We start from the raw sequence: 27,965 nt of genomic DNA, 5'->3' as shown, positions 1-27,965 counted from the left end.
TTTTGTTAAAACTCTGACTTTGAGAGAGAGCAGCGGCATGCTCTTAAGAAATGTTGAAATGTCTCTAAAGGGAGGAAACAGGGACAGAAAAGAAGCCACTAAGAGCGTATGGACTGTCTCTTGGTGTCTTCCTGCTCCACTGACTACACTCAGCAGGTTAATGAGTGGAGGAGCTGTTTGGCTTCTAGGTTTGGGTCGAGGTCATTGTCCGGGCTTTCATGTCTCCAATAGCTGCAGGCTCCCTGCTGAACCTACTTGATATTCAGTTCTTTCTCTCACTTCATCCCATTGAAACTAACAGGCTTCAGCGAGATAGCTCCAGTAACTGGGATGGACAGGAATGCAAACCAAACTTAAGATACAGTATTACAATTCCCTGAACGGTGGCCACAGTGTTTTGCAACGGATTTACCAAAGCTTTATCAGGATGATTCAAAAACACTTTCATGGTGAGCCTTTTAAAGCCCCGTGCAGCTATCGTTCATTTTTCCAGAAACCCCTTTGTCAGGACTTGCTGAAGAATGAGCTGAGGGAGGTGCAGCTACCCACATTCACATGTAGGGAGGCACATGCCAGAAACAACATAGCTCACTGAGGAACCGAAGCTCAAAATCATTTATGTGCATATTATTGACCTGCCTGGATACGGCCCCAAATAAACAAGGGAGCAACTTTAAATCTGGGATATGCTGTCACTTCAGTTCTTCCATGCGGTTTTGCAATAATGCCTCGACTGCTATGGAGAGTCTCGTATTTTTCCATGCCGTTTCACATTTCTTCGACGTGTGGAGGAAATTAGTAAATCGCATGTAGCGAATAAATCCTGCGCGGCTTCTGTAGAGGAAAGTACGCTGGTCGTTTATGAATTTCACCGCTGTGGCAGCTCTCGGCCTGTGCATGTGTGTGCGCGTCCTCCGCTCGCTCGGTTTGTGATTGTGCTGGGAGGGAATAATAAAAGCGCCACGGGCCACCTTGCTCGCTTTACATCCGGACCGTGACATCATCGCATCTCGGGTTTCACTGTGTCTCTACTACGGTCGCACGCGGCGCGGCAGTCAGCGCGAGGGCTCCCGGTGTGCAGCAGCGAAGCAGCGGACGGAGCGAACTTCAACACGCACGCTTCCTCAAAGTACCCAGAAACTCTCACGTCGTTACATCTGACGCTCACGTTTGGATAAAGCGGTCACTTGTTTTTCTGCACGTTTGATCTCAGCGCGGTTGTTTCACAGCCTGGACGTTTTTATGGAAGCTCTTCATTGTGAGTAAAAAAAAAAAAAAACCTGCAGTGCTGCTTGATATGTGCGACTGGACGTTGAGTGAGGTTTGCACTTAACGCGATAATTTCGGTTGTTTCATGGTTAATGCTATGAGAAAGCTGTTTAGATGCAGCCGCTGTGATTGCGTGCTGTATTGCAGATAGAAGCAGCTGATGCGTTTTGTTTCTCACATGGCTTCATGTGCTTTGTGCAAACAGCGTCTTTAGCGCTGGACTTTGTCATCGTTTTGTCAAGGCACCTTTGTGTTATTAAGTTAGAGGGTTCTGTATACTTGGAGTTCACATAACGCCGTATAAATGCTGTATTATTAATGTTGTGGTGTGTGTGGTGTGGTGTCTGCTCATTTAGTAACAATAATATTTGGTCTTTTCCATTAGAGGTGACGAAAGAATTGTGTATGTTTGATTTAAAAAGCACCTCTTTCCTCCTCTACTTTGGACTCGCAAAGCCAAAAGGAAATTGGGAATATGAAATCTCAAATATTAGATTTTTATCTTTCATAGTTCCCAAAACTCATATTCTGCTGGTCTTGTAAAGCTCAGACCGAGGAGTTTCAAGTGACAGAGCAGAGAAAACAAACCCCTGGAGGGAAAATACTTCTGACTTTCTCCCAGTTTCTATTTTGTCTTGTTATTCTCTTGAATTTCAGCGCTGTCTGATTTTGAGGCAGATGTATTGCCGATCAGAACAGAATGTCTGTCCTGCCAATTTTGATGCTCTGTTAGCAGTTATCAACATAGCATTTTCATTTCCATTTTTTCTGAAGTGATGGCCATCACTTCACACTGTAATCAGCCCTGAAGAGCCCCTGTTTGTCCCCCATGACTGCGTTCCATTAGCATCAGATGGTATTTTCTATTCCTGACAGTACTGAACTGAGCAGTGGTTCTGGATGATCTTTAAAAGCTTTTATCTGTTAATCACAGTCAGTTAAGCCATAATTATAGCATTGCCCACTGTCTCTCCTGCAGCGACCTACTGTAGGCTGTGTCCTCTTTAATAACAAGTGTAGACCAGATCACAAGCACTAGATCTGCTAAGCAACATGTATTTTGTTGTATTTGCGTTTTGATCTCGTGGTTTGTCCCAGAATGCCTGGAAACACTCAAGCAGCAGTTGAACCTGTTCTTCATTATATTTTGGGACGCGTTTCTCGGCAGTTGTCTTATTTTGGTGACCTCTCGTTTGTAGTTTTAAACCATGCACAAACATCATCTATAAAGCCGGCTGCTGTTTTGTGTCTTTATATAAGAATAAGGGAAATCTGAAGACCATCTGGATCTTTCATGTTTCGACTGAAGTATTTCTGTCATGGTCTGATTGGTTGACTACTAAGTGGATGTTTGCATGCAGCACATTGGTTTGTAATGTCTAACTAAAACTATCCCAGGGAGAGGATGGACGGCTATGCTGCACTAAGTGCTTATTCACTTTCCCTATGAGCTCAGTCAGTGACCATCGTCCTCGGTGTTGAGTGTTTCTTACAGACTTTGAATCATCGATGTTTCTGCAATGTTTCCTACAGACAGAATTTAGTTGTGGTGTTCAGCCTGGGGGTGGAGTGCTCTGTCATCCACCACTTGAGTTAACTGCAAGACACCATTGCACTCACAAGCTAGCTTCTGCTCATGGAAGACATTTTACCAGTCTATATGGTTCTACATCACATTATTACACCGCTCTCGCAGACCTGGTAGACAGTTCAATTTGACTGTTAAGTGTAAGTAATATTCAATGAAAACAAATCTATTCAGATGGGCCATTCAAATAGATTGCATATGGAGACAGTGCTATCATTAAAGAGCAGGTCAGCAGTAATGGATACGTACAGATGGCCTGTTATTGGCTGCTGGACCAGCCGCAGCGCTCTCTGAGAAGAAGGCATCAAGGAGAGAGGAGGGCGGAGCTGCATTTGATTTCATGCTTGGAGATAAACCAGTAAAATGGTAAAAACTGCAGAGAGGTGTCCACTCACATATTCAGCCAATTTATTTGTTGTCATGTATTTGTGCTTTTACTGAGCTACAGAGAAACTGAGTATAAGTTGCTGTCTTCCAATATCTGCTTTCTGAACTTGGTTTCTCATGATTATTCTGCCAGCAGCGTGCCTGTTCATACATTTTCAGTTTCAGTGTGGTGATGACACTAGCTCGTGTGTGTAGCATTTTGTAAAGAAACAATCTGACTTTTGCATGATTTCAAATGCTCCTCAGTTAATTTGCCTCCTTACTACATTATAATGGTAAAAAGAGGAATGAACACCTGAAAGCAAATGTTACTTCCCACTTCTTACAGCTAGTTTAGTCTGTAATGGTATGAAACAAAGCTGAAGGTAATATGTAAGTCCTTTTTGCACATCTTTAACAGTATTAATCAGTAGTCTAATCATGTCATTTGTCATATTTCTAATTGCCTGCAGCTTCCCAGCTTTTCATCCATCTATTCCTTTAAGGAGATGACCTTGATTAGAAGAGTCTGAGTACTATTTTGGGTGCTACACATCTGCTCTTTGTCCTGCAGTGGACCTACATATTTGCACAGTATGGAAGTGATTTCTGCCCCACTTACAGGAAACATAAACACAAATATCATTATTGTGTTTTTTGATACTTTGGACAGACTGCCTTTGGATTTCTTCCATGTACTTTATCTGCCATGAAAGCCACATTGAAAGCTAGCCTGCTGTTGTCTTTAATGAAGCCTGAAATTGAACATTGAATGGTTAACAAGGGGAGTTTTACAGACACTCAAAGTGGATTGAGAAACTTTAGATGTGTGGTTAATGTAATGTTTGGAATTTATGTTTCATAAATAGACCTTTAAGGAACCAACCCTTTTGTCTGATGAGGAACAGTTGTAACGTGCTGGCCCTCCGGTCAGAGGGTCACAGTGAAGCTTGGTTTTCCACGACTACTTTGCACTGCAGTTTTTCTGCACTAACTTCCTAAATTCTCTTCACAAATACAAATTTTCACATCTTTCAATCAGTGCTTTATAGTTACTCGAGAAGGCAGCTTGTTTCCATGGCTCTGAAATCGTCTTGAATCACCCGTTCAGCTGTGTCACCTTGACACACTTTGCACACACAGTCGCAGCTGCTTTGAGAGGGCTGCTAATTGAATTGTTTGTGAAAGAAATTAGATTTGTTGCCCGAATGAGCAGCTGTTTTCAGTGGTTAAGTAAAAAGGTCTAAGGTGAAAGTCAAAGCTCCCACAGCTGCAGCTACTGGCTGTGTTCTCTGTAATGATTGTGGTGTGGTGCAGGGTTTCCACCATTTTTCCTTGAAAGGTGTATATACCCACATAAATTAATGATAATACATTAGTGCAGGTATTGCCATTTTGTGGCTTGATGTTGCTGCGCTGCTATACATGTGGCCTCTTTGGGACTGCAAAGCCCCTGTTTTGTCGTTTTTGTCTTTTCTCCTGCTGCCCTCCACATGCCCACTCACAAACTGCCTATTCTGCTTATTCAGCTCAGCTTTTGTGAGGAGGGCTATTCATACCTCCAGTCAATGTCCGTGCGGTATTGAGGACTTCTACTGCAGCCAAACTCCTTTTTTTTATGCTAGTTAAGAGTACTCACCTAATGTGAAAGCGTTAATCAGCACTCACTAGCCTTGTCCAAAGTTGTGTCCAAGTTCCTTACTGTGTAATAGGATTAGAGTTCTGAGCATTAACAGGAGGATTAATTATCACTGAAAGGCTCTGTTTGTTGATTTGCAGTTGGATTTGTTTAAGGGACCACTAAGTTTTCCTGCTGAACTCCTGTAAATTTGGCTTTGCTGTGTGATATCACGTGTAAGACATTACGAGCAAAAAGTCACTGAATAGTCACATGTGAAAATGTAGAGTTAAACATTACTTGTTCAGTTGTGTAAAACTGGCTAATTGAGCTAGAGCTGAAATGTGTACCACACAGTCTAGTTTCAGTAGGATGGTATGAATTCACTAGCACAGCATTGCTAGAATAAGGGTGTGATCCTACTGAGTGATGTGTGCTAAAATGTTCACACTTAAGCTACTGTGAGACCTGTGATAAAAGCATCCACACTACTGCATGGAGTATATGTCATTAGATGGTTTTCTTGGGAAAGGAAGCTGCACTGCTTGATTGCTCTGACCTGCACTCTTCTCCTCTGTACATTAGGATGCCCAGTCAGTAGAGGACTTGAAGCAACTTGAAAGGCTTTGACTTGAAAATGATTAGGATAAATTTGCTGTGGTAAGGTAGTATGTATTTATAGAAGCTGAGAGGACAGACAGAAAGGCGTGGCTTTCTTAGCTTGTGGTTTCCCAACATTAAAAAGCACAGAGCTTGAATCTTGTGGCGGCGTGACTGTTGTGAGGCAAACAGATGGCACAGGATGCTGTAATGTAAGACATGCTGCATTTGTGTATGAATTGTTTTTTTTTCTATTACAGCAGCAATAAGGAAAACAGCCCCTTAATAGAAAGGGTACACTGAGTCCATTTCCTCTATGCTGCGCACCATATGTTTCAATATAAGCCATATAAGCTGATGCCTGGTCCATTTTTAGAGCACAGCTAGTACACGGTGGTGTCACACGTGAGTCAAAATCTTGCTTCCACTCTCATTTCTCATGCAATATGCTATAGGTTCTTTTCCATCTGCGTTACTGTTAGAGTGCTGAAGTTGCTAAGCTTTCGTGACGGGTCTTCATCACAAGTTATAGAGAAAAATGTTTTTTAACACAACACAGTACGAGGAAATCCCCTTCAGTTTTTACAGTGATGCAACACTGAAAAAATTGACAGAAAATATGACCACAAGTAGTGTTTGTATTTCTCCTTCCATTTGGCGTGTAGACGGTAAGGCAGTAAGGATGTTAGTCTATCACTCTTTAGGGGTTGACATGTCTCTGTTTTACAGTATTTTCCCATAACTGTTTTTACTCCACTCTACTTTCAAATTAAGAGACAGGTTGAGGGAGAGATGGTTTTGGGTTCAGATTTTTTGACAGATATTTAACAACAGCCAAATAGTTTTGTTTTTAGTGAACTTGAGACTGTTGGATGGATGTCAAAGACAATTTCTTCGTGAAAATGCCCCAAAATCAAATAGCTGTTTTTGGCTTCACACATTGCATGAAGAAGGTGGAACGCTAATGCAAATGTTTGCCCCCGTCTCACCTCTGGGCCCTCCAACTCTAGTGTTAAAATCCAATGATATGTTGTCAAAACTCATGAAGACCTTTCCCCTCTCTCTAATATAAAGGTCCTTGTTAGAGCTTCATAGTTGTTTGTGGTTAAACTGTAGTAGAAGGGGAGTAAGGGATCAAAGACCCACCCAGAACAATAAAAGCTAAGCCTGTGGAGTGTTGACCCCCCAGACCTTAAGCTCTTCATTACTGCAGCTCACTGCTAATTGTTGTGGACAGGACAGTCCAGATCCCAGAAAACTACCCAACCATCTTCACTATAGGGTGGCAGTTCTTATAACCGCTCCTAGTTCCCCATTTCTGTACATCTGAGGTCAAGAGGCAAGGAAGCCCCTGGTACCCCTCACCCACACCCACCCAATAAACCAACATCTCCCTCTTGTAAACAAGACAAAACCCTAAATGCAAATGAAGAGCACACAATGTTTTTGCCCTCTACTGAAGCAAAAATGCTACCATATGCTCCCCTTGCCGTACAGCCCCATGATTTTATGCTAACTTTATCTTGACTGTAATGACCACAGACCACATCCTCCAGAGCATGTGTGACCATTTTAAGTGGTTCTGTAAGCTAAGATTAGTTGGCAGAGGTATTTCGAAAAACATATTTACTCAAAAAGAGATTTGAGTTTGAGCTGGTCCAACAATGGCTGCTGTCATCAACTTTGATTACATTATCATCCACTGTTTTCAGAGGGCCCTTATGTTGTGTGAGACAAAGCAACTGCCCCACTTATCCTGTCAATAACTGTTTTGCAGAATGATCCTGTCATATTTGCAATCAGCTGTTAGTGCCATGTGGAGGCAATAGAACTGATTTTGAATAATAAACATATCTGCAGTGTGGGATGCCTTCTTCCTTTTCTTTCTGTTGTCGGGCCTTTCACAGTCGTATGCTAAATTTCACTGCTCTATCATTTGAATAGCATAACAAAATAGCTTAAAGAGTAGTTCAAAGCAGACAACCGCTGATTGCCATGGGCTTCTTTTGTAGGTTGTCCAAAAGGATTTTTCTACTCAACAGGAAAATGTGTATCGCTGTTACTCATCCTGCCTATTTTTGCCTACACACAGCCACAGCCATCATGTTCCTTCTTAGCCCCCATGTTTTCCACTGAGGTTTAAGGACTCACTGTCCACCACCATACCACATGGATCATGTTGAGAATGTTTAGGACCTTCTCAAATAGCTTCCGTCTATAAAGGTAGAGGGATTCTTTGATGTCCCACACCCCCCTCTTAAAAACACTGACCTTGCACACGTGTCAGTCCACACATCTGCAAAAACTTTCTGAAAGTCGGGAGGGCATTTTGATTTTATAGATGTAACCCATAGACTGCTTTTATCCAGCCTATATGATTTACATCCTTTTTATTTCAGGTTCATCTGCGTGTAGCTTGCTAACAGATAAATGTCTGGAAAAGTCAAACATTGATTTTTTTTTTTTTTAATGAATCTGTGACATTTTATTCGTTTGTACAGGGGAATTTATCCCTACAGTAGTGTGGGCATGGAGAGCCCGTCAGGATTTATAGCCGTGATTAATGAGGCAGAGTCATCAAGCAAATATCAATTAGTCATGTTATACAGTGATCCAGAATGTAAATTTCAAAAGTTTTGTGATCCCAAAGAAGTAGACGTCTTGATGAACAGGTTTTACTAATGGGGGTTGTCTTAAATTCAGGGAGGTTTTGGGCCAAGGCCAAGTTCCAATATGAGATTCCTATGGCTAATGACCTGCCCAACATTACTAACATAAACAGAAAGGGAGCAACATGATTATGATATATTTTAGTTTAGATTGAGTAGGGTCATCGCTGCTGAATGCAAATCAACTGTTTAGTTGCTGCCAAGCCTTGGCTTGGTCTGGAGGCTTCTGGGAAAAATGTCTTGGTCTCTTTTGTCTAGCTACAGTAAATGCTTCACTTGTTTTCTTTGGCTGTTTTTGCTTTGCCAGTTTTCATTGGGCAAGTACTGTACAACTGGCCTTTGTGAGCTTGTGTGCTGAGAGCACATACTTACTGTACCATCATTTAGAGCCACTGGGACTTAACCACATGGACTGCCAAACCAATACAATGAGCTGAAGCCAGCTGAAAACTGCATAGAGAGGCAGGCTTCCATATTGCACAAAATTATCTGCTTCAGTGTTAATCCAAAATAAAAATTCTTAATTGAATATCTAACAATATTTTGTGGCAATATTAAACGGGTATCGTGGTGTGTGCAATGTGCAGATGCCCTTTTGCATAGTTACTGGGTTGCCTGTCCTTCCTCACCAGGGAACATACCAATATATTACTCCAGTTTATTGCACTAAAGGCAGTATATGCATATGGGGTTATGGTGGATGTAATATAGGAGATCATATACCCATATATACCAGTGAGGGTTTTTCTTTAGTTAGGTCATTATTTTTTAAAGTATCCTAGAGGGTATTGAAATCTTTGCTTTCCCGTGATGAAACCCAATTAATAGGTTAGAAAAATGCACCCATATGTTTATATGTCCTTTTCTTTGAGCCATGGCTAAAGTACCACATAAAAGGTGCCTGCATGAAGTCACTGCTTGCAAAGGAATCAAGAGAATGAAAGCTTAAAGAGTCTCAAGTGTTGCATCGTTTGGAGCCGATTGTTAAATCCCATCCACGGTTCCACATAACATCGTTCTTTCGTCCCACTTCTTTTTACATAAATACCTATCCAGACTTTCTTCCTTCCTCTTGAATGTGTAGCCAACCTATGTGAAGAATAGTATAGGCATGTGTGAAGGGATACCAAAGAAAAATGGTGCCGTTGGTCTGCCCCAAGACCGCACAAAGTGCTCTGCTGCCAACAGTGCCTCCAGTAATTATAGACCAGAGCTGTGGAGACTGTTGCTCTCCAGGCTAAACTGAAACTAAACCCCCTATTTCATGCTTGGTATTTGCTCTTTTCAGTCCATGAGTACCCCATGTTTAAAAACTGTTATTTTTGGGTTGTAGCTTGACTCTCCTCTGTTTACAGTGCAGCCTGAGTTGAAATATAGAATAACTGTCAAGCTTGTAAAGCCAGTAGTAGATTTTAAGACTGTTGTTGACCCTCCAGCTCTTCTCTTCACTCATATTATCGTATGTCTTGTTAAATCTCTGCTGCTGTCAGTATATTTGATTAATATATTGACAGCATACTCTCTACAGTTACTGGACTTCCCATTGCTGTAACTCACCGACAGTCTAATCATATCACCATTGATTCTTCCATCTCCAAATTATAGGTTATGAAATAGGAAGCTGACGAACCAGATCTGGATCTAAAATTAATTTAGCTGTCTTGTCGCTATTCCGATACAGTGTTGAAACACAAACTTGATTTAGGATTTACCAGTGAGGAAGAATTACAAGCTTCAGCTCAGTTTTCTAAATGTTCTGCCCCCAGGCCAGCCAGATCTCACACAACACTGACCAGGCTCTACTTAACTGGAAAGCTGCTGTTGTTGCAAAGGCCCCAGTCATTGGACTCCTCCTCTCCAAAGACTGTGTGGTCTGTGTCCTGGTGTTCTAATCATGTTAGGGTGGAAGTGACTGTGGGCCGCTTTAAATGGACAACCGGATGGGTGGGTGGCATCATCTGCGTCGCTGTCATTACATGCCGAGTGTAGGATGGCACAACAACCTGCTGGAGCCCTTAAATCCTGGTCATTTTGTGACTTGTTAAAGGTGAAATGGGTTTTTAATGATTTTTACGTCTGGCACATACTAATCTGCATCTAAATTGCTCTTTTCTCCTTTCATTGTGAAAGCTAAAGCTGTGCTGCTCTTATCTAAAAAGGAATGCTGTGGACATTTTGCTATCCTGTTTGTAGCATCTTTCTGCTTATTCCTCACTGCCATGCTTGGTCTTTTTGTGGGCTACTTAAGCCGTTGTTTTTCCCAGAAGCTCCATCTATTCATGTTTGTCTGGATTTTGGTTTGTCATGAGTGCTTGTTATATGGTGTCACACCGCCCCAGTGTATGTCTGGTTAGACCAGTTTTTCATGATGAATTTCTCACTTGGCACAGCTTGCTAATATTATTTCCATCATGTGCATCTCAATCAGCTGCTCTCATGTTTTGCAAATATAGAGTTCTCTCAACCCTTTACAGATGAGGTCTTTGGAAACATGTGGTTTCAGGACTATATTCATTACCTATTTCTAAAGATAAATCAAGTATCATTGATGGGGTTTTTTTACAGACATGTATTTGCAGTGCTTGCTAACATTCATCACTCTTTTCTCTCCTTTTCCCCCTCCTTGTTCTCAACAGTCACAATGAGCGAAAGGTGACCTGCAAGCATCCTGTCTCAAGCTTACCCTCGCAAGACAACTGCATCTTTGTCGTCAACGAACAGTAAGTCTCTTGTTTTTGCTGTTAGAATGCCACTGAGCAGCATTTTTGAGCTCGACAGTATGCTGCTGCAGCTCCTGATGTGTAGGCAATATTGCACAAGTCTGCGCCTTGCCACCGTCTATTTGCAGCACTGCCCTTTCAGTTCAGAGCCTCTTCTATTCAATGCTTCCTCAGTCATCTATCCTCAGACACAAATTCTTTAGAAATAAAGACTAAACATCCATATGGAAGTGCCACTTTTCAAGATACTTGGATACTCATATTGTTAAAGACATTTTTTTCCTGCATATTTGGGCTGCTGTTTTCTACAAGTGCTCAGGGATGCCAATACAAAGGCTGTTGTATCGTGTACATCAGCTCATGGGAATGCAGTGATTCACAGTTCGGCCCTTGTTTTGACCTGGACAAGAGTTCATGGCCTTTTCAGTTGTCAAGTACCAGGATATGTCCCCCAACCATGTTACGTCCATGTGATCATCCACACTGCTTTCAGCACAACAGTCATCACATGTCTGTTCACATGACTTGGTCAGAGGCCAGTCATCTTGAACTTTCACTTCAAGGAGAATGACTCGATGACTCCGTCAGGCTAAACTTAGTTTCTTTCCACCTCAGGAATTGTCAGTTCTACCATTTTCAGTTTTACCGGCCTTTTACTTGTTAACCCTGCCCGTGGGCAACTTATAGTGAGCTCTGGACCAAGTCAGGCAGAGAAAAATACGACTCTAACTTTGGCCCCCTTTTGTAGATTCCCACTTAAATTGACTTCTGTGTCCCAAACTTTAAGTGTCCTAAATATACATGAACTAGACTGTTTGCCTCACAACCCACACCATGACACGGGGCTCAACTTTCATCTTCCACCCTCGCCATCTTAGCGTAATGCTGCGTGACACGTATCAGCTCCACTCAGTTTCCCACTTCCTGCAGAAACCCTTGTCATAGCAGATCCTCCATAATGTTACATCGTCGCACTGAAGTCATGTCATCGCAACTGGTGGCAATTATTTTATTGAGCAATGAATACTAAGTGAAATATGCGCCGCTTCAAGACATGAATTATGGTCAGCGTACAAATAACTATGGGAGTACACCAGCTTCAGCTTTTTTTCATTATATGACTTAGAAATTAAAATCCTGGTTTTAATTCTACTTCTCACCAAAGTCTTATGAGTTGCGTTTTTTTCGACAGAGATGGAATAATTGGAAAATGGTTGTGAGGAAGCTCGTTGTGCCAGAGCCGTCATGCTGCTCTCTCTTTGACACATTCCTCCCCTCACTGTGTTACTCTCACGTCTCTGCTGTTTTTCGCACTGAGAGGCACAACATGACCCTGAAAGATGATATCTAATTTTGCAATTATTGTTTTATCGTTGTCAGATAATCTGCAAAATGAATTTATATCAGATGTACTAGAGGTCAACTTTGGAAAAGCAACATCAAAGTGAACTACTTGACTCATTGTTATTTTTGAGCTTGTTACTCCAACAGTTGGCTCTGTTTTAGCGAAAGTAATAAGGGGGAAAATCTTCACCCTGGACGAGTAATAAAAGGCAAAGACGGATTTAAGCTGCCACAGGGATAAAGAGGCCAGGCTGAAAATCACTGCCTAATCTGCTTTGCGCTTTAAGTAAATCCAAAATATGTAATTTAGTTTAAATTTGGCATGATAACTTGTATTACCAGTCTTTAATAACATATTAAAAGCATAAACTCACTCCACCCTTACACATATGTAGAATACGTCATATAAAACACACAAACAGCACAACTAAAAAGAAAATATGAGTAATTCAGATGAAGGAAACCAAGATTAATTTTGAGTTAACAGATTCAAAAAGACAGTCTTTTCTGCTCTGAGACATCAGTTGTCTCCCAGTCAAGGAACAAAATGGGAATCTGCCAGGATGTGTCAAACTTATTTACACATCTGTGATGAATTGTGTAATCACGAGAGGGTGGGGCAGCCTCCAGTGAAGAGGCAACATGTGACAGGCTAAAAGAGAGGCAGCTGCATACTGCAGCTGTGTTGATGATGGTCACCATTGATCAGGACACACACACACACACACAAACAAACACACACATGATTCTGTCACATGTTCCGAAAGTTTTGAGGCTGATCAGCAAAACTCCTTTGACCTTAAACACAACTGGAACGGGTGAATCAGCGATGCCTGGCCGCCGTTGCCCTTGCCACAGTTATTGTAGGCGTCACTTCAAGGTTCATTCTGTCTGTTTAGGTTTGTGAAAGTGGAGCTGGAACACAACCCACAGTTTGGGGGCATTGTTACTTGGACACTTTAGCCTCTCCTAACCTGCTGCAGCGTTGCTTATGGCTTATTAAAAGACATATACAAATACATACGCGTCTGTCACTCTCAGCTATGCTGTGATGTAAGTCACTGCGCCAGTCGTGGCTGAGTCCCGCCTTGGCTTCACCCACCTCATTGAATGTCAGCCTCAGCAGTCTGCTGTCATTACTGTACATGTCTGTGCCTATTTCTAGCCGTCCACATGATCTTGTGCAGGCTGACAGGGGGCATTTGTGTAACTCACATGTAAAACGTATTCACCAAAACATGTTTACCAAGACATGAACTGACCACGTCTGCAGTAATAATAACTTATTTCATTATAGTGGTGTTCATTGCAATTCAGGTTGGGCAGTTTGTCAACATAGAAGATGGGTTTATCATGCAGATTATATGATGGTAGCCCTTTGACATCTCTGGATGTATTAATCCATTATAGGCAATTTTAAATTAATGTGACAAAGTGTCTTCACCTGTAAGGCATTTGCTAGATTGGTTTTTGTATACACTTGATTAATTTAAGAATACTGATCGTTCTCGTGATAAATGTTGATAATGCAGTATCAAAATACATACACTATAATATCAGATTTTAATCCACATCAGCCACTCCTTAGTCCACCAAGATGGTAGTTGTGAAGACAGCAAGATGATACAGAAACTAGCAATGGGACAAAATATCGATGCAGAAATATGTCATTTTACTTCTTCTTGTGATATATTTTACATATTTGCAAATCTATAAACTATACAGATATAAAGATATTGATATTTTCATTAAAACATGTAGATGCTCTTAACAGATTGTATGTGTGTGCTTGTGTGTGTGGTGATATTATTGTATCATGAGTTACTCAGTGATTCCCGCCCGTAATCAGTGCAGACCACTACAAGCATAATTCACACAATGAAATGAATTTGTCCGATCTGACACCATGAAGGACAACCTCAGCAGGAGAAAGAGACACATGTTGGAAAGGAGAGCTAGCGTTGTTGTATATATCAACCATTTTCCCTTTTAACTTGAGGTTTTTGCTTGAATGGGTCAGTTAGGCTGTCTCTTAATGCCTCGTTTTTGTCTTTTTCATTAGAATTCATTATGAGAGTTATTTTTGGAGTCCTTGCTTTGAGTGAAACAGTGTCATCAACAAGAAGTATTCAGCTAAATTTTTAATGTGAAAGAAATCTGCATACCACTCCACACCACCACACTAAAATCAGAGAGTCAGGGTATAAATCTTTTTCGCTGCATTCAAGCTTATCAAAACTTGAGATACCGGCTTTTCCAGGTGTCTGAGAAGCAAATGTGTAGGTGAACCCCTGAAAAAACAAAAGAAAAACATTACTAATGCGCATGCAACTGATGTAACCTCTTTCAGAATGGCCAATCTATAGACTCAGTACATAACACAGCATACTGCCTTTTTGCAGCTCGTCGTCAAAGCCCCTCATTGTCAAAACATTTGATCTTTCGTTCTGAACAAACGTGTCTTTCCTCTGTTTTGTAGTGTGAATTGTGGGAAATTGTGTCACCCAGCGTTTAGCAGGTAATACCACTATGAGGTGCAAATGGATAACTGCGTGTTCTCGTTTGTTTTCCATGTAAAACACCTGAACGTGCCTGCCTGTTAATAATCCCTGGTGTTGCACACTGTCGACGGACTGTGGGTGTTTTGAATGGTGTTTTGCCTGATGACCTGGTATGCATTTGCATTCCAAAGTCCTGTAAGGTGCACTTCGCTGTCTGAACCATTTGTTGTGTTCATCTAAATCTTCATGAACAACTAACCGCAGGGAGATCATTACTCACTTTTCCTGAGCTGTAGGTCAAGCTCTACATCCTTGATGAAAGCTGGGGTTTTGGGCAGATCTTTTCTATGCCTGCCATTCACTCCACTTTGTTGGCAGGTTACTCATTTCTCTTGAAGCATTAATCTTGCACTCCTGTTTGGTTGCAGGGTGCACTTTGTGATGCACAGCTCAGTTAAGTGTTCATTCTGTTTAGACGAACTGTCGACAACCTTGGCTTTGTGAGCACCCTTTCATGCTCTGTCCCTTATGGATGTACAGGCTGCATGTACATGTCCTGACTCTGTTCCTTTGCTATGCTAGAGCTGGGCGATAAGACCAAAACAGTCAATCTCATGAGAAGTTTCCATATTTACTTAATACCAATAAACTGACAATATATTTAAAACTGATTGCAAATATAAATAAAATATTATTTTAACCTACAGGACAGCTGTGCATATGCATAAGAATGTACTGATCAGTTATATTGTAAATATGCTAGACCAGCAAATATTTAGCATTAGTTGACAAAATGACATTTTTTAATCATGATTTGGCTCTTTCTTTATGAAGCCATCACAAAATCATTCTTTTCTGTGGAATAACAGCAAAGGAAATGGTAGTAATGAGAAATATCCACATGATCTAAATATACACCATCAGCTGTCATTGTTTTCTAAGCCTCTTTATTTAGAATTATCAGTAGGAAGAATACAGGACATAAAGGCTGAGACGAAATGACTCTTGCTCCAGTGGATGTGACTGGATGTATATGTACATGTGTATGTGTATATAGGCCAGTGTGAATATGTATGTGCGTTTTATTTATTATTTATTTGGTTTTCCATATAAAGCTACTGCTGCTACAGTTGACACAAGCTATAAGCTACAAAGCTAATGTATTACTCTGCATGTGATCCACCAATTCGGCCTACAGTAGCTGACTTGTCCGTTTAGGTTAACTCGTGAATTCCAGCATCATCTAAAAATCGGGGTATATAGTAACCCACGATTTGCTCATTTCAGCGTCTTCTGCATCAGCTCCTGTAATACAAGAAGACAGGGGAAATAATACCTGTGCAAGATCCAATTATAATTTTCTCAGGTTGCTGGGGAGGCGTGGGTGGGGGTCAAAAAGATGGATGGGAAGGAGGAGGTAAAGAGTGAGCTATGTTATAATTAAGATCATTGGAGGCTTAAATGGAGGTTGGAAAATTCAGTGAATCAAATTCGCTTTGGTTCGGGCAGAGCACACCAATGTGCTCGTCTTTAGTACATACTTTTTCTGTATTATTCACACCGTTTATTTTTGTATTCATCCCGTGTCACTGTGAATGTAAATTTATGTACATTTATAATGCACATGTGATTACCTTTGTGAATAGACGTAGATGTGTTATGCAATGTCAACACAATATTGCAGCTACTTGATTTTTTTATATGTAATGTGTCCACAATGAACGCAGCCTCATTTGAAACAATTAGTGCAAAAGTGAGAAAGATTCACACTTTAACTGGCATGAGTCAGATTAGCTTTGTAATCTGTAAACGGTTGGTCTGTCACCCAGCTCTGCGCTATGTGGCATCTGTGAACTTGCGACAAATGTATACACTAAAATCTTGATCTGTGTATGCTTGCCTTGTCTTATGGTCTTTTGTTCCATAAAAAGAAAAAGGTCAGGTTCACCACCAAACAAAAGTGTTCTAAAGCACCCTTATTTCTTTAGAAATGCTGTGTGGTCATTTTAAAATGCACCCTCAGCCACTCCGTTCAGTGTTTCCCCTCAGTGTGCTTAGAGCGCCAAGCTTCAGTGGCAGAGTAATCCCTCCTCGCCCGTTGTGCACACACAGGCACACAAAAATCCATGCAGCACCAGGCAGTGATGTGACACTGCAATACATATGGGTTAGTCTTAATAAGTGGAATTGATAAAAGGGTTTAGCCCACAAGACGATATGAGCACAGCACTGGATGTTTACAGTTACCTCAAGTAGAATTTTTTAAACTTATTGGTTTTATTTATACCACAAATCATTTGATACAGCTCTACCACAGTTGTTATAGCGGTATTAAACTAAGTGCAGCATATGTTGATCTGGGAAGTAAATTAGTATTATCGTTAGCCTTTTTTAGGCTGGAATCATATTGTGAGGACATGATAAATTAATCGTACTGTAACATTAGAAATCAAATATACAGCTTTTATTATAAAACTGGGGAAATTAGGTATAAATCTAATGTTAATTTAATGTTTTACATTACACACTTCTTGAAAATCCACCGATTAACAGCTTAAAGCCCCTGACAATAAGATTGGTTGCAGTCTTCTTTCCTGATGCAGCACTTTCACCGTGACACAGGCCCGAGTTTGATCTGTAGGCCCCGATGTGTGGAGTTGGCGTGTTCTGTGTGTGTATCTCTGTGTGTATCTCCTGGTGCACCAGCCTTCTCCAGCAGGCCAAAGGCATGTAGGTTATGTTGAATCAACACACTAAATTACCCCTGGGTGTCAAAGTAAGTGTGCCTGTGTGCCTGTGTGCTCTCTGCAGAAAGATGCCTGGTTAATGGAACTGCATTTAAAAAAGATGCATGCGTGGTAAACCTGCGCTGTGTTGCTTGCATATAAACTAAGCTATAAACTAAGCACTCCCCTTTGCAGGTAGGCAGTAATGTTTTTGGGGAGACTGACCACCAGTCACGGCCCTCTCAGGCTTCGATTTGAGATTCGTTGACTTTGCTGTTGACATGGAGCTTTGCTAAATACAAAGATGGTTGTTGTTTAGCTCTGGTATTTGGCTGCAACTGTTGTTGTGTTCATACATCTCAGTCATATCCACTGTGGGCTGGCATCATCCTAAACAAGAAAATAGTAATTTGAAACAGACAGACAAAACTGCATGTTGTGGATATGAACAGTGACATAATCCCTGTGGAATTTCATGCTAACATTTCAGAGGAAGCGAGTTGGAGCAAAGTTTCATTTCCAAAATATAGACGTGAAGCTTTTGTTGGTTTCCATTGGATGTGTGCATTCTGTTTACCGCAAGTGTTGGGGAAATAAATACTGGAGAGGCTCAAACAGGGAATGCTTTGGGATAAAGAGCCGTCCTGTGAATTCACATTATCAAGGCTTTAGTTATTTTTTTCATTTATTCGGTATTTACAAATGCTTTGTATTATTAGTACTCACTATTTTTCAATTTCACTGCATGAAGGTTGATTTTTCGGCCCAAAATAATTAGCAGCAAAGCCCCAATGCACACAAACACACTGCAGTCTAGAGCCTGGAAATGGTCTGTTGGCGAAATAGAGCAATATCTCTCTAACACCAAAGTCAGTCCTCTTTCTCCACACCTCCAAGCCTTTGTGTCATGATGGCAAGTCGACACACCATTGATTATGGTTCACCTAGGATTTGGCCTGTCACTGGAAGTGCTGAAACTCCTCAGAGCTTCATTTTCTGGAGTGAGCTCATTGGATGGAGAAGAAGGCAAAGCTCAGCGGCTAGCAGTGACTTGGAAATGATGTGCTTTTCAACTCTAGAGAGTGTTAGTCACCCCCTTGTCCACCCAATGACTTGCTTCATCGTGTCTCCAGGGATGTCTCACCCTCATACAGAAGCCCCTTATATATATGTACAGTCACATAAACCAGCCAGTGAACTCTATGAAAAACTCTCTTTCATGTCTTATTGAACTAGCAATCATAAAATCTGAACCTTTTTATAAACACAGGTAAGACAAAGTCAGTGTGTGATTGTGAGTGTTTTGTCTCATTGTTTTAAAGGGGCTGCAGGTGGTATCAGATCTGTCGCTATGCTGCACGGGAATGAAAGTCCTGTGTGTGTTGCCTGCTGTCGTGAGCCGAGCTGATGTTATCCCTTGTGATCCCTTTTCGTGTTTGTGCACCTTGAGCATAACAGCATGGAGTCTGAATGGTTAAACCGTTTTTAAAATGACTTTCCTTCTTTGGAGTGTTGATAGTCCTGTCTTGCTGTCTCACAGATGGGTAGAGGAAAAGACTGATCTAGGCGGTATACATAGAAAGGATATAAAATGAAAGATTTGATCATTGAGGATCAATAGGGCCTCTTTTATGCTGAATGGTACCATATAATCTGAAGTGAATCTGTGAATGTTTGATCATTGATCAAATGAGCAGTTAGATCAGGGCGTTGCAGTGCAGCGTTGGCAGTTTCTGTCTTTATTCAGTGACCTGAAACCAGGACATCAGAGAGATTACACTTGTTTCACTGCTGCAGTATTTCTGCTCTACTCCGGTTTTCCTGTCTTTTTCCCTCTAGACCACAACGTTGCTCCCTTCCTAAAGAATGTGGGACATCTCCACGGGCCAGAGACAACTTCTCTTCACAGGGTGTTCTATCCTGTGGCAAATGTATTGAACTTACAATGTTCGCAACTCGTGCGTTAAAGAATGTCTTCTCGAGGCATTCTGACCTGATTCACTTGTGCATTTTAGTACATCAGGCAGACTTTGCAGACCATTTAAAGCTGTTAGAGGACTGGGGATGTATCTGCAGTGACATGGTGGGAGTAATCGTCTTGATTCATAGGCCTATGTTGACATCTCATTATATAGAGTTTGAACTTCAGAGGAATGATCGGGGACAGACAATAAAGTCTGCTTCCTCCTATTCTCCGTCTTTCATCAAGGTCATTAGACATACAGTAAATCAGCTGTCTATACTTCTGACTGAGGATTTGCCGGTATGCCCTTGGCATGCTTTGTGTCTTTTCTTTAGATCTGCCTCCAAAGTGCCGGCGAATGAGAAGAAGGAACGGCCGTTAAGCACCATGAGTGAGGCCTCCAACTACACAGGCGGCTCGGACTACGCCGCAAACCCCAGTAGCCCAGCAGGAAGAGTGAGTGACACACATGAAGTCTGGGTTATCAGCATGTCCTATTTTAATGCCTTGAGAAAGTTTTTTTTTTTTTTTTCTGTGTGAGTGCGTATTGAGTTCATCTAGTTAGCTAACACTGAGTTCCTTTTGCTGTTTACTCATTTATGCTGTCTTTCTAGCCCTCAAGGCCCTCCAAAAAAATTCATAACTTTGGGAAGAGGTCAAACTCCATCAGGAGGAATCCTGCTGCCCCAGTAATCAAGAGAAACTGGCTGTATAAACAGGTGAGCAACATGTATGGCTTCAGTAAATCCAATAAATCATGACACATTGTGCAGAATAGGCAACTTAACATAATTTTTTAGCCATGCTAGGGACTGAAATGTCTCATCAGCTATTGAATGGATTGTCTTGAAATCTGGTGAAGACATTCATGAACATAAAGATGAATCTTACTCAGTTTTTCATCTAGTGCCGCCATCAGGTCACATTTACTTTGGTCGTTTATCACCAAATATCTGCACAACCAAAGAAATTCACATCAGCTGTAGTTTCTGTTCAATGCTAATTAATGTCAGCATTGTCATTGTGAACTAGCAAGTATGCCGATATTTGCATTTAGCTGTAACGGCTGCTGTGCCTAAGTACAGTCTCATAAAGCTGCATGCATTTGCTGTGAGCATTCCTGTAGGCTTAAATTGTTAATAAAGTTAGTTCATACATAGTGCACTAACAATAACACAGCAACCTATTCATAGCACAGCAAGAAGATATCAATAATTATGACCCAAAATAAAAGACTGCGCCCAATTGCGCAAAACCGCTTAAGCTAAATTTGCCCTTAAATTTTCATCTTAGGATGCCTTGGGAAAAAGTGAGTGGCATAAAATCACCATAAGGATTTCTTCAGGATGCTGTCAGAGAGAATCCTTTGATCTCTTTTCCCTCATGCGTTGCTACATGGTCCTTAATAACCATTTTCCTCAGGAACATTTAATGGACCTATACCGGCTTCTTAGAAGTGATAGTTTGTGGAACAAAAGATAATGGCTGAATTTATGGTTATGGAAGAGGAAGAGGAAGAGGAGGAGGAGGAGAAGAAACCAAGATGCATATTTCCAGGACAGGGAAAACCCTCTGAACATTAGGAGCGATGTCTAACTTGTCAAGAGAGAAGCTTAGATTTGATGTAGCTAATGTTAGCAAGCCAAACGTAAACATAACTCTGATATATTAACATTAAGTATATCTTTTTATTGAAACTCACCGGCTTTTGTCTGTTTTATCTTCTTTCTTGCCTTTGGCTTGTGTGTATTTGTTATGGCAGCGTTAAATTTGCTTTGGATTATGAGCTTACACCTTCCATGTCCTTCAAGGAGAGCAACATTTTCCACTTCTGTCTGGTTTGGCTTTTGTTTTCTTCTTGTATTCTCTTTATGGTCCATTTTGGAGGAGCTCGCTAACACTGACAATAGTAGTAACAATATTGTTGCTGTCAAGTAACGCTAAACGATGATGATGTGAGTGAAGCGTAGCCATAGTAGTGCACATGTGCTGTATTATGACAGTAACTACCGTGAAAGCTGTAGTCTAAACAGTTAGGCTAGTAGACAACTTAAGAGGCTTTATGCACTGCTCCTAAATGAACTGCTTAGCCTAGACAAATATTTTGCATAAGGGACGAACTTAAGTGTCAGACTTAGTTTATGCAGCCGGGCTCAGGGCTGTGTCTGTTCTTCTGTTTATTATCTGCAAGTTGATATGTGTTATACACGTATTCATATTAGTTTATTGCATGTTTGGGTGTATTTGTTTGGTCAGTTGTTTATGAGTGTATTCATAATGTAATTGATATCGATAGAAACAAGGATATTTGCTGTATGAATTTAGATGACCTGTTCTAAGCTGAGCTGAATTTCCTCCTTTTTATGCAGAGAACTGTAAGATTTGCAGGAACAGTCTTAAGAAAGCTCAAAGGATGCTTTTGGATGCCTTTGAGCACATCTTTGTCCAGTGTTTCTGCTCAGCCAGTCATCCACTGTGGCCGGTGTTTAAATACCAATCCCTCATCACAGCTCCCCGGTTACTTACAGGAGGGTGAAAAGGGGGTGCTTGAGGCAGCTCTTGGCCAGACAGGACTCTCTCATGCTTCTTAAGTGGGAGACTCATTTAGTTTTGATTACAGCCCGGCGCAGCTTTGTGAACACATGATGGCTTCCTTTAGTACAGCTGCCAGCTGCTATTTCTTTGGGGACCTCAATCAGGGTGACGTAGATCAAGCAAAAGACTCACAAATCTGCTACACGGAATAAAAGCTGGATTTGCACTTTTATTTTCCTGCCTCATTGAAACCTGGAAGCTATTGAGGTCCTTGGCCGAGGAAAAGCTGCAGCCCCTCGCTTGATCCATTGGGAGAGTAAAATGCCACAGTGATTGATGTGATGGTGAAAGCCTCGTTTTTCTCCTCCCGCCTGAGCAGAGTGAGATCTGACAGAACTTTTGGTAAAGTTTATTCATGAACACATTGTAAAATGAGTGGTTAAGACCCTCACTGAATGGAGGGAAGGTGATGGATTAATGGACAGAAGGAGTTTGAATCTTTCTGTTACATTCTTGATGTGCCTCCATTATGAGCGTACTGAGCAGCATCTGGTATTGTGACTTTTTGATACTAATGTGTTAAACATGCTGGTTCATGGAAGTGAATTTCCATTTAAAGTAAACTGCTGCCCACATGCTGTTTGACCATAATGACAGAGTTGTTGAAGTCCCTCCCCCTACTTTTGTCTCCGGGTTGAATCCACGATTAAGAACTCTGCTCAAGTTTTCCAATAATGCGAACAGAGGAGTTAATACCCTTTTCCTCACCCTTCATCCTTTTCAAGCAGCAGCCTGAAGCCCCCTTTGATCACAGCATTTCAATACCAAAGAAAAACTTAAGCAAAGCAGGTTTATTTTTTTGCCCGCTGAACAACATACTTCCTCTTAAAAGCCAAAGCTGTTTATTTGGTTGAAATTATAAACACAGTGGAGCACTCTCTTTGTTATTATGTTTATCCCATTCCAGAAATCAAGTGTTTCCCTACAACCAAATAATTTAGCCTTACACTCTCAGGCCATGTACAATTTGAGTGTTAGAAATGATTTAGTACGAAGTGGATGAGTTCCACACTGTCTCCATTAAAGCATATGTTTACTTGAAAATTTTAAATGAATCCAAGGAGGAATTTTGACCACATTTTACAGATTTACGAACACAAAAAGAGACAGACAAGGAAATAAATGGGAATAGATATGATGCTGTTCTTTGAAGGAACTCACCATGGAACGTATACAAAGACAGACTGTCTCCCCTAGGTCCCGCCCCCACACCCGCCCGACCCAATCGTGAGCGTACACGAGCTGTCAATTCTCATTTACAGCATCAAATAGCTAATTAATATCAGAAAAATGAGCATTTGAACATTTGCATGCCCATCTGCTGACATTGAGCGGGTGGGGTTTATGAGTTGTACAACAATCAGCCACCAGGGGGCAATTGAGATGTTTTGGCTTTTTTGGGGAGTTGTCATGTTGTCCATCTTCATATACAATCAATGGTGCTAACCCAGTCTATTAAGCTACATATAGCAAACATTTAATCACATCGAAAGTGATTGGACAGCAGCAAGTGCTTTCCCTTTTATTTCAAACCGTTCACACTAGTTTGTGTGGTGACTGTGTCGTCTTCCTCTGGTGTCTTTTCAGGACAGTACGGGGATGAAGCTGTGGAAAAAGAGGTGGTTCGTTCTATCTGACCTGTGTCTCTTCTACTACAGAGGTGAGTCCTCTCTGCTACCAACATCTTTCATTAATGTTTTCGATTAGTAGTTCAAAAATGCTGATGTGACCTTCAGAGCCACAAGCTGTGCTCTTGGCAATTGTCACTATATCTGGATCCAAGTCCTTGTGGTAAGCAGCCTGTCAGGACCAACTGAGCAGACATATTAATTGAAATGGCTCTCCTGTCGTCTGATTTTGCTGTTTGAGACATCATTTTTTCCCCAAGCAAAGCCAGGGCTTTAACCAAGGCTTGCACGCAGCCATAATGCTGGAAGAGAAAGCATGGCAGCAAATTGGATTTCACACTAATGTTAAGTTATAAACAAGTTTCCAGAGATGATGCCGTTTATGTACGGTGGCCTCAGACTAGTGCTAATCTTGGATTCAGTAAACAAATTTATCTCGCTGATAGTAAAAGATCCTCGTCCACGTCGGAGGGGTCACTTTGATCATGCTTATGTCTGTTTTGACTGAATTTTCAGTCTATGTTTTATTTAAATGGACCGTAGCACCTCAACCAATCTTACCCGTGTTTTCCATTCATTAAAATCCGTTTCTCTATAAACCTTTCTCGTTGCTACTATTGCACAGCAGGAAAATATTTGCGAGTGTTTGATGTGATCTTTTTAATAAGATGCTATTGACTGGGCATTTCAGCCTCTCTCACACGGCACTAATGTTCATATCAAATATTGACACAGCTGTGTCCGGAGAGCGTTCGAGAGGTTTCCCATTTAACAAAAATGAAATGAATACTGTGAATCAATGAGGCCGTGAGGTAAATGTCTACTGTCAGGCGGCAGCAACAGAGAAAATGGGAAGTCTTTCCTGGCACGAGTCCATACAGCCCAATGCCCGCTGATCACTCGATGCGGATGCAGTCATCATTTCTGCTGATCAGGGTGACATCTAGTCTGTGTTATTTCTGGTGTCTGCCAGTCCTGTCGCCTGCTTTCCGCCCACTGACTGACAAAAGCTATAGACAGCAGCAGACCCAAAGGCTTTATCCAGACGGACATGTTGAGAATCCATCCATCAGCAGAGAGTGGGAAGAGAGGTCATGAACTTTGCTGCCCCTCAACTACACACAACTGCTATCTGCTGTAGTTATCAGACTATTATTGTGCGCTCAGGGTCTCCCACAGTGTTAGCTTATGTTTGGAGATTGTTCTGCTGAATCTTCTGTGCTTGGCAGAGACACGGAGACTTGCTGGTGAATAGATCAATCCTTCAGACTTCAATATTGCAGCCAGGGGCCTCATTATAGAAACTTCTTAGGTCTGAAATCCTATCTTATCTCAGTTTAGGGTGACATTTAGGATTTTTGGTATTACAAAAACATCTTTCCTAACTGCATTTGGGAAGAAATACTATCTTATCTTGCAACACTGGCTCAAAAAAAATAAAAAGATAAAAAGAATTGGGACACTGTGCAAAAATAAAAACATACCACCAAGAGTGGCCCAGCCAGGGTCCGAACCTGAACCTCTGGATGATCTGAAAATGACTGTGCGCTGTTTTGGGTAAACAGTGCAGATTGCTTATATCAAATTAGTAGGTTAAGCAATTCTCTGCTCAAAACTCAAGACTCAATCTAATCCCCCCTGTGGAGAGTGCTCCGTTGTCAATGTGGAGCCCTGTCTGCAAACTTAATGAGGATTAGAGCAGCCTAGCTGCATAGGACACTGAATCAATGCTTATCTATTCCGCTGATTGGACTCTGCTCATCTGGCCAACACACTCCTCCTTTAGTTTTTATCTCGCAAGCCACTTTGTTTGTCCCGAGCCTTTTTTATGTTTACAAATTAGTGTTCTGCATAAGAGTTTTGTGTAGTATCCTGGACAACAAGTTGACTGACAAAAATACCTCGTAGTGCATTGAGTTGACTTGGTTTTTCCCCGCAGATGAAAAAGAGGAGGGGATACTTGGCAGCATCCTCCTACCAAGCTTTCATATATCCATGCTGTCTGTGGATGATCACATTAACAGAAAATATGCCTTCAAGGTCAGTGCATGTTTTCATTCCTGTCAAACTTTGTTAGATTGCACATTCTATGGTTGAGTACATTTGGAGCATAGCAAAGTAAATCACCAGTATTATTTGAAGCTCTAATGAAATTATCGGAGCTGAATGTCCAGAGCCATGATCACTGGTATAATTGAAAGTTAGAAAATTGTTTTTTGCCGTGGTGGTTTTATATTCCAAGTGTTTTCTTTAGCATATAAATCAACTTCTAGATTTACTTTACTTTGAACATGTTTTGTCTTTACTGTAGGAATAATTTTCAGTTGTTTGACAGTGAAGTAATGCAAGTCATTTTTTTTAACTTGAACTACACACTGCTAATGCTAAGAAAGCAAAGAAAGCTCTTGCCAACAGTCTGTGCTGGAGTACTGCAGCATTGCAGTACTCTTACTTGTCTTGGAAACCCCAAGTATCATGGCAAAAGGCATATTTTATGGGACCTCAGTGGTGTGTACAGTATTTGACTGTGGGTCCTTCATAAACCCAAAGAGACAACAAAGTTGACCTGCCAAGTACAGCCAAACACAGACGCCCGGGAGTCTGCTCAAGGTCTCTCCAACCACACGGCCCACTCCTTTTCCAACTTAAGACTCAGGCTGTAAGAGACAGAGTGGAAGTAAAGAAAGAAACACGAGAGCGGGGCCGACCTCTTCAGTTTACAGTGATTCACTCAGGAATGGGATAACTTTTTTCACTGCATATTTTCACTTTCAACCTTTCCTGTCCCTTGATGTTTTGGCCAAAATGACCATGCCATTAAAAGGTCCTTATTTCCTAAGATTATTCTGAAGCAAGTGGAGTAATGACAGGGCTTTTTCTGTTTTCAGACATTGGTAAACAGGATACTGAGGTTGTTCACTAAACATTCTGTTTTTCTCCTTCTATGTCTGGCTGTTACAATAAATTGGTTTGTTCGCTGCAAGCAAACTGTGCAACTACAGAACAATGTGTCTGCCATACAATGCGTTGCTTGGTGAGTCCAACAATATTGTGGCATTTCACAGGTCATCACATAGCATTTTGCACCATTAGTTGCTAAGAAATATGACATGAATCTCAACAACTCTACATTCTTCTAATTCAGTGATGAACCGACATAAAAGCAACCAACTTCTATTCACTGGTCATCAGAGTTAAAGTGTTGAAGATCCCAGCTGACTTGATGCCTTTCTCTTCTCTCTTTCAGGTAACTTTCTCTGTGTGTCACTGTTCCTGCCCCTGATCCTGTCCATTGTCAAAACAGGCCACACATCCCAACATGAGGACATACTATTTTTGCACTGACACAGCCAAAGAGATGGAGTCATGGATGAAAGTAATGACAGACGCTGCACTTGTGCATGCAGAGCCAGTCAAAAGGTTTGTAAGAGCATCACTGAAGTAGTCATTTTTGGAGAGAGCCTGTATTTTATTTGAAGTTGGGAGATTGCAGTGGAGAAAAAGACATTTAAAAAAGGCATTTGAGGACACTTCTCTAAACAAGTACGATTGACCTTGCATCCCTTGGTTAATTTCTCCATCCTGATTTTTCCTTTTTAACATGTACTATAAGCAAGTGCTCTGAAATCCCTCTGTTAAGCCTGTTAAGTTCTTAAGCAACAGTTCAACACCCGCTTTTGACATTTATGGTCTGTGGGTTTCTTGAAGAAGCTGCGACTGTCTTTTAAGGTTATGTAACTATTTTTACTGTCAAAGTTTATTACAGAGTAACATACACTAGAATGCCATGTGCATGTGGGTATGTACACACTTTGAGTGCATAGTGCAGGTTGTTCAGGGGATGTTGTGCACAGCTGTGCTGGCTGATCAGGATCACTGACTCATCAGGATAGGGTTTTTTTTCCTTTTTTTTAAAAACTGTGTTAAATGTCTGTCATTTGGCAGCCTGCCTGCCTAATGCCCTCCTTTTACATGGGCGAGCAGAGGCGTAATGGTAAAGTGCTTTGTAATTACACAGAGCAGTAGTGCCTGAAATCAACTGGATAGCACTGTTAAATCGGACAGTGTGATGCTGTGAAAAGGCTATATACGCTAATGGCGTTGTAATATCTATCTTAAAGAAACACAATCCGACTTTCAGAGTATCTAGTGTCTGTGGACAGTATTACATTTTATAACATCTTTTCATATTTTAAACCAGTGGTTATTAAAAAAAGAGCAAGATTCAGTAGTCTCCTCTTCAAAGCAGTCTGAGTAAATGCTCACAGACTTCTCATAAGGCTGAATGTGTGCTCTGCTGGGCTGGTGGAGCCACAGAAGGCTGGAGAAGACATTACGTGACTAGTGCTGCTATTTAAAAGGATACAAGTGGAAACTC

At 41.2% G+C, this 27,965-nt stretch overlaps 1 protein-coding gene across 20 annotated transcripts in view; it reads left to right on the top strand.

Moving 5' to 3' along the window:
* Positions 1–27,965, top strand: part of plekha5 (pleckstrin homology domain containing, family A member 5) — an 81,676-nt gene that overhangs the window by 34,209 nt on the left and 19,502 nt on the right. For 15 of the 20 annotated variants that reach the window (XM_076732460.1, XM_076732456.1, XM_076732453.1 and 12 more), the window contains exons 4-9: positions 10,747–10,830; positions 19,700–19,820; positions 19,979–20,083; positions 23,547–23,619; positions 25,527–25,627; positions 26,892–27,007. In XM_076732460.1, coding sequence (XP_076588575.1) covers positions 10,747–10,830; positions 19,700–19,820; positions 19,979–20,083; positions 23,547–23,619; positions 25,527–25,627; positions 26,892–27,007 — 600 coding nt within the window. Of the gene's footprint in view, positions 1–838; positions 1,259–10,044; positions 10,158–10,746; positions 10,831–19,699; positions 19,821–19,978; positions 20,084–23,546; positions 23,620–25,526; positions 25,628–26,525; positions 26,622–26,834; positions 27,008–27,965 lie in introns of those variants that run through there. The other 5 variants (XM_076732462.1, XM_076732461.1, XM_076732457.1 and 2 more) reach the window with 3 other exon arrangements.

Source organism: Chaetodon auriga, chromosome 6, assembly GCF_051107435.1.
Source record: "Chaetodon auriga isolate fChaAug3 chromosome 6, fChaAug3.hap1, whole genome shotgun sequence".
NCBI lineage: Eukaryota > Metazoa > Chordata > Actinopteri > Chaetodontiformes > Chaetodontidae > Chaetodon > Chaetodon auriga.
Note: the sequence above shows the minus strand (reverse complement) of the source record. Positions and strands in the feature narration are given on the sequence as shown.